Below are 7,168 nucleotides of genomic sequence, written 5' to 3' on the forward strand. Positions count from 1 at the left end.
AATATGTGGACTTGTTGGCCCCGCTGCTGGCGAGAACCTTTAACGAGGCCAGAGAAGGGGGGACTCTACCCCCGACAATGTCGGAGGCAACGATATCACTGATCCTGAAGCGGGATAAAGGTCCGCTGCAATGCGGGTCATATAGGCCTATTTCACTCCTAAATGTAGACGCCAAGCTGCTGGCAAAAGTGCTGGCGACGAGGATTGAGGATTGTGTCCCGGGGGTGGTGCATGAAGACCAGACAGGGTTTGTAAAGGGGAGACAACTGAATGTCAACGTTTGACGGCTGTTGGGGGTGATAATGATGCTCCCAGCGGAGGGGGAGGCAGAGATAGTGGTGGCGATGGATGCGGAGAAGGCATTCGATAGGGTAGAGTGGGAGTATTTATGGGAGGTGTTGAGAAGGTTTGGGTTCGGGGAGGGGTTTGTCAGTTGGGTCAGACTCCTATATGGGGCCCCAGTGGCAAGTGTAGTCACAAACCGGCAAAGATCGGAGTATTTTCGGCTACATAGGGGAACAAGGCAGGGGTGTCCCCTGTCCCCATTACTGTTCGCATTGGCAATTGAACCACTGGCCATAGCGTTGAGAGACTCTAAGAAATGGAGGGGGGTGGTTAGAGGGGGAGAGGATCATTGAGTGTCACGCTACGCAAATGACCTACTGCTATATGTGGCGGATCCTGTAGACGGAATGACAGAGGTTATGCAGATATTGAGGGAGTTTGGAAATTTTTCGGGATACAGGCTAAATATGGGGAAGAGTGAGCTTTTTGTAATACACCCTGGGGACCAGAGAAGAGGAATAGACGCCCTGCCGTTAAGGAGAGTGGAAAGGAGCTTCCGATATTTGGGGATCCAGGTAGCTAGGAGCTGGGGAACTCTACACAAACTTAATCTGACGTGGCTGGTGGAGCAGAAGGAGGAGGATTTCAAGAGGTGGGATATGCTGCCGCTCTCACTGGCGGGTAGAGTGCAGGCGGTAAAAATTATGGTTCTCCCAAGGTTTCTTTTCATGTTTCAATGTCTCCCCATTCTGATCATGAAGGCCTTTTTCAAGAAAATAGACAGGAGCTTTGTGTGGGCAGGGAAGACCCCGAGGGTAAGGAGGGGGTTCCTGCAGCGTAGCAGGGACAGAGGGGGACTGGCGTTGCCTAACCTGGACGACTACTACTGGGCCGCCAATGTGACGATGGTTTGTAAGTGGATGAGGGAGGGAGAGGGGACGGCGTGGAAGAGGCTGGAGATGGCGTCCTGTAAGGGAACGAGCCGAAAGGCGCTGGTGACGGCGCCGCTCTCCCCGAAAAGGTATACCACGAACCCAGTGGTGGTGGCAACCTTAAGGATCTGGGGGCAGTGGAGGCGACGCAGGGGGGTGACGGGTGCCTCGGTGTGGTCCCCGATCAGGAACAACCATAGGTTTGTCCCAGGAAAGATGGACGGAGGGTTCCAGAGCTGGCAATGGGCAGGAATTAGAAGACTGAGAGATTTGTTTATAGACGGGACGTTTGCGAGTCTGGGAGCGCTGGAGGAAAAATATGAGTTGCCCCCGGGGAACAATTTTAGATACATGCAAGTGAGGGCGTTTACGAGGCAACAGGTGAGGGAATTTCCACTGCTCCCAACACGGGGGATCCAAGATAGAGTGATTTCCGGGGTATGGGTCGGGGAGGGCAAAGTGTCCGAAATATATCAGGAGATGAGAGACGAGGGGGAGGTGCTGGTAAGAGGAGCTGAAGGGAAAATGGGAAGAAGAGCTGGGGGAGGAGATTGAGGCAGGTCTGTGGGCTGATGCCCTAAGTAGCGTAAATTCCTCGTCTTAGTGTGCCAGGCTTAGCCTGATACAATTTAAGGTTCTACACAGAGCACATATGATGGGAGCAAGACTGAGCAGGTTCTTCGGAGTGGAGGACAGGTGTGGGAGGTGCTTGGGAAGCCCGGCGAACCACACACACATGTTCTGGTCGTGTCCGGCACTGCATGAGTACTGGAGGGGAGTGGCAAGGGTGATCTCAAAGGTGGTGAAGGTCCGGGTCAAGCCAGGCTGGGGGTAGCGGAAGAGCCGGGAGTGCAGGAGGCGAAAGAGGCCGATATTCTGGCCTTTGAGTCCCTGATAGCCCGGCGAAGGATCTTACTCATGTGGAAGGAAGCGAAACCCCCCCGGCGTGGATGCCTGGATAAACGATATGGCAGGGTTCATAAAACTAGAACGAATGAAATTTGCGCTGAGAGGATTGGCTCAGGGGTTCTCCAGGCGGTGGCAACCGTTCCTTGACTATCTCGCGGAACGTTAAGGGAAAATAGATCGTCGTCAGCAGCAGCCCGGGGGGGGGGGGTTGATTTGTAAAGTGGAAAAATTCTGTTTGAAAACCTTAATAAAAATTTTTTTTTTTTTTTTTTTTTTTTAAAGGAAGGATTTTGCAGGTTGATACTCAACCTGTTGGCTGCAGCTATGAACACACCTATCATGGCCATCAAGTCCTGGGGTGGGACCTGGAGCTGCTGGCTCAGAGGCAGGAATTCTAACCATTGCTCCACAAGACCTCTCACAACACTAAGCTTTAATATTCTTAAATCAGTCTAAATATCCTAAATGTAGAGCTGCATTTAATATTTGAAGCAACATTTCGCATTCTGGTTTGAATTTGAAATATGAAAATGTTCAATTCTGGTAAATGTCCACTTCAATTATTTTTATTTTAAGTGATGACCACATCTACACATAATACTGGTCAAACGGACTGAACTACAAATCAAGGAGCTCTGACAACTTCAGTCACAACATGAAAGCAGTTTGCTGCTGAGTCCTGACGCTCGATTATTATTTTGTAATTTACACCTGCAGATAGTATTTTATTTTGTATTGTTTTCAAAACCTGCTTACTCTCACATGCTTTTGATATGAGGATAGTATAGGACTGCAATGTGCAGTTGCTATTAAATGAACCAGCTAAATGAATCAGCAGTTGGCCAAAATTCTGGGCACTCAAACTGATCTTGTGTTTGTCTACAGCAGTAGCATCACCTGTACTCTGTACAACCCAAAAATAAACAAAGGCACCTGAAGCTAATGCCTAATGTCTGAGATGGCAGGATCTATGATGATTTATGTAATATAATTAGCTCTCAGATACTACAAGGGTTGCCCACCTTATGTCAAAGGATTCAGTAGGAATTTAAATAGAATAAATTTCTCTTTTTGCGTTCACTGTAAAATAGCCACTCCAATGCATTCAGGCAGAAAATAGCAAGCAAGAACCTATTACATAGCAAGCTCCTAACCTTGCAGGTGCCGCGGAGTCAAGGTTAAACATTTGTCAGATGGGAGGAAGATGGTGCAAAGAGCATTTACTCCCGCGCACTCTTCATTTTTTGTTCAACAGTAGTATTGAGGGGTTTTTAAGCTCAAAGTCTCTCCACTCAGAAATTATATTCAAGGTAGAAAATAAATTATAAATGTGACTAGAGAGAGTTGTACGAGTATATATTAGGATAACAAATTTTTTAAAAATCTAAACAATGACCCGATTCTCCACCTGAAAGCACTTTGAGAAACTACACTAATCACAGTATATGGTCATTTTTTTCAGGTACACTCTTCGCCAATTCATCTTTCACAATTTTGCCTAAAATATTACAAATAAATAAACCTCTGCACGTCAATTATACTGTACATGGTTCCTTTTTTGTTTATAAGTCTTAGAATTCACAATTGTATAATAGAAACAATGTAGGACCATGTATATATCTCAACAACAAAAAGAATCCTTAACAAAAGCTATCCAAGATGGAGTCAAGCTCAAGCTGGCCTCCAACTAAACTTTGGAAAGACTGACACCATTGTTGCAGTGACTGAAGACAAAATGTTACCTAGTCATCAAGTCCATCCCTCTGCCAAGCAATTGTCTAACGCTGAAGCCAGACTGTTTGCAAACTTAGTTTCATACTTAACACTGAAATGAGATTCCAACCACTTGTGCACCATGAAAATACCAGCTATTTCCACCTCCACAGCACTACCCAGACTCCATCCAGTGCCGAGTTCATCTGCTGCTGAAACGCTCACGCACCCTTTTGTTACCTCTAGGCTTGGCTATTCTCGACGACCGCCCACATCCAATCCTCTAGAAACTTCAGGTCATTCAAAACACTCCTGCCCGTGTCTGAACTCGCACCAAATGTCATTCATGCATCACCCGTGCTCACCGACCTGCACTGGTTGCTGGTTAAGCAACACCCCAATGTTAAAATTCTCGTTCTGGTTTTCAAATTCCTTCATGGCCTCTCCTTGTAGGAACATGGTGAGGTCAATTCATAGTATCCCTACACTGTTGGAGGGCATTCGGCCCATTGAGTCTGCCGACCCTCTGAAAGAGCACACTACCGAGGTCCACCCCCTGTCCATCGCCTTAACCCCTTTAGCATGGCCAGTCCACCTAAACTTTGGATTTGATTTATTGTCACATGTACCGAGGTAGTGAAAAGTATTGTTCTGCATACAGTCTAGAGAGATCGTTCCATACATGAAAAAACATAGGACATACGATAAATACACAATGTAAATGCATAGACATCGGGTGAAGCATACTGTGTGTAGTACTACTCAGTGGAGAGGTTGTGTAGAGAGATCAATTCAGTCCAACAGAGGGTCATTCAGGAGTCTGGTAACAGCGGGAAAGTAGCTGTTTTTGAACCTGTTAGTGTGCGTTCTTAAACTTTTGTATCTCCTGCCCGATGGAGGAGGTTGGAAGAGAGAATAGCCCAGGTGGGAGAGGTCTTTGATTATGGTGCCTGCTTTCCCAAGGCAGCCAGAGGTGCAGAGAGAGTCAACGGTGGGAGGCTGGTTCGTCTGATGGACTGGACAGTATTCACGACTCTCTGTAGTTACGGTCTTGGGCCGAGCAGTTGCCATACCAGGCTGTGGTGCAGCCAGATGGGATGCTAACCTGCACATCTTTGGACTGTGGGAGGAAACCAGAGCACCCCGAAGAAACCAACACAGACATGGGGCAAATGTGCAAACTTCAGTCACCCAAGGTCAGAATCGAACCCGGATCCCTGGCGATGTGAGGCAGCAGTGCCAACGTGCTTTGCCCAAAAAACTGACGTCAATTGATTTTTGACTGAAAATGTAAACTTACCACTTTTTCAAGCACTCACCCCCTCCTCACTTTCTACAGTAAGAAGTCTTACAACACCAGGTTAAAGTCCAACAGGTTTGTTTCAAATCACTAGCTTTCGGAGCACTGCTCACCAAGCTATCACCATATGCCATCCCATCAGCTGCTTTCCGAGTTCGCACATTTTGAAATTTCCTCCCCTTCCAGACTGCTTCACTCTGCCTCCACTTCACCCCGCGGTACTTCCGAGACGCTTCTGTGCTTTAAAGGCATCATGTCAATGAAAGTCCCCTCTTCACAACCATGATAGTCTTAACGGGTCGGATCAGGCGTCAGCCCCCTCCCGCCCACACTTTCCACAACTGACTGCTCTTTGTGCTGGCGACCGTCCCCCAACTCTCAACCGGGGCCGTGTGGGCTCTAATTAATACCCGCAAGAACGGGGTTAAAATATATCCTGGAGGAAGAGGGTCAGAAACTGGGGAAGAGGCGGCTGCTGGAAGCCCGGCCTCGATGGGCCGCGGCCCGTCACTCGGCCTTCCCGCATGAGGAGTGGCGGGCGGACACGGAATGGCACCAAGAGTTTATTCCCCACCCCAGAGTCCGGCCTCAAACGCCCCGGTGAGCGGCGCGGGGCCCCGGGAGAGGCCCACTGTACCTGTTTAATGTACATCTCTCTGCTTCGGCCTTCAACCCGCCGCCTCTCCTCAGCGGGACCGGCACCGGATTGCGGGCCACGGCGGCTCCCCCTCCGCCCCGCTCGGTGTTGTTTATTACTCTCGAAACTCCGCTGCCGGAGTCGCCGCCGGAAATTCGGCGGAAAGAAAAACAAAACAAAACTCGGAAAGCGGCAAAACTCCGAGAAAATGGCGGCCCCACCGTCCTCTACCAACTCAGGATCGGGGGGGGGGAAACAGAAATATAACAAGACGAATAGGAAGGATTGCAGCGTTGAAGCAAATGTCCATTAACAATGTTGAGTCATTTCTTTTACATTTGTTTCCCGCGCATTCATTTAACCTTAAAACAGGAGAGAGTTTTAATTTCCTACATAGTCTTATATCTCTCCCCCCCCCCCCCCCCGATTGATTATTGGTGTGATCCCAGTGAGGTCAAAGGTTTGGCGCCAAAAGGCAGTCCCAACGCCCGGCGCTGAACCGGGCATTTAAAGGGGCATGTCATCGTGTCCCTTTAAACACTGCAACCCTCTTATTTTTTGTCGGAGGGCAGTCATTTCAGTGGGAGAATCTCCTGCAGCTTGACTGTTGCTGTGTCCGCTTTATTATTTCAAGGTTTGGGCAATTTTTCTTTGCAGAAATCTGACTGCAAACACCCAAAATATTTCTAAAAACAAAAACAGAAAATGCTGGATAAACCTTTACTCAAAATCTTTCTCACTGGTTTTAAGCACATTGGAAAATGATATGCCATTCTCTAGAATCATAGAATCCCTACAGTGCTGATGGAGACCATCGAGTCTGCACCAACTCACAGGTGGGAGTCAAGAAAGAGCTTGACGAATTGTGCACAGCTATAAATAACAATGAAACAGAACACCTGGAGGCCTTGTTCATCGTGGTAGGGGACTTCAACCGGGAAAACCTCATGAGTGTACCGCCAAAATTCCACCAACACATCTCCTGTCCCACCAGGGGCGCCAACACTCTCAACCACTGCTACTCAAAAATCAAGGGCGCCTATTGATCCATCCCCCGACTGCACTTTGGACCATAAGACGGTGCTCCTTCTCTCAGTGTACAAGCAGAAACTTAAGTGGGAGAATCTGGTTAAGAAGATCGTGCAGGGCTGGTCTGAGGCAACGTAAGAGTTCTTATGTGACTGCTTGGAGTCAATGGACTGATCCATATTTAAGAACTCAGCAGCCAACCAAAGCGAGTATGCCACCACCATCACAGACTTTATCAGGAAGTGTGTAGAAGACTGCATGCCAAAGAAGGTGGTACGTACGTTCCCCAACCGGAAACCATGGCTTAATCGGGAGATTGACTGAGGCGTTCAGACAGTCGACCTTTACCTATACAAGGAATCC

At 48.2% G+C, this 7,168-nt stretch overlaps 1 protein-coding gene across 1 annotated transcript in view; it reads right to left on the reverse strand.

The window, feature by feature from the left end:
• Positions 1–5,997, reverse strand: part of smc3 (structural maintenance of chromosomes 3) — a 102,681-nt gene extending 96,684 nt beyond the window's left edge. Inside the window, exon 1 of the mRNA XM_072479521.1 lies at positions 5,777–5,997. Coding sequence (XP_072335622.1) covers positions 5,777–5,791 — 15 coding nt within the window. The 5' untranslated portion in view covers positions 5,792–5,997. The remainder of the gene's footprint in view (positions 1–5,776) is intronic.
• Between the last annotated feature and the right edge of the window lie 1,171 nt (positions 5,998–7,168).

This window comes from Scyliorhinus torazame, chromosome 16, assembly GCF_047496885.1.
Source record: "Scyliorhinus torazame isolate Kashiwa2021f chromosome 16, sScyTor2.1, whole genome shotgun sequence".
NCBI lineage: Eukaryota > Metazoa > Chordata > Chondrichthyes > Carcharhiniformes > Scyliorhinidae > Scyliorhinus > Scyliorhinus torazame.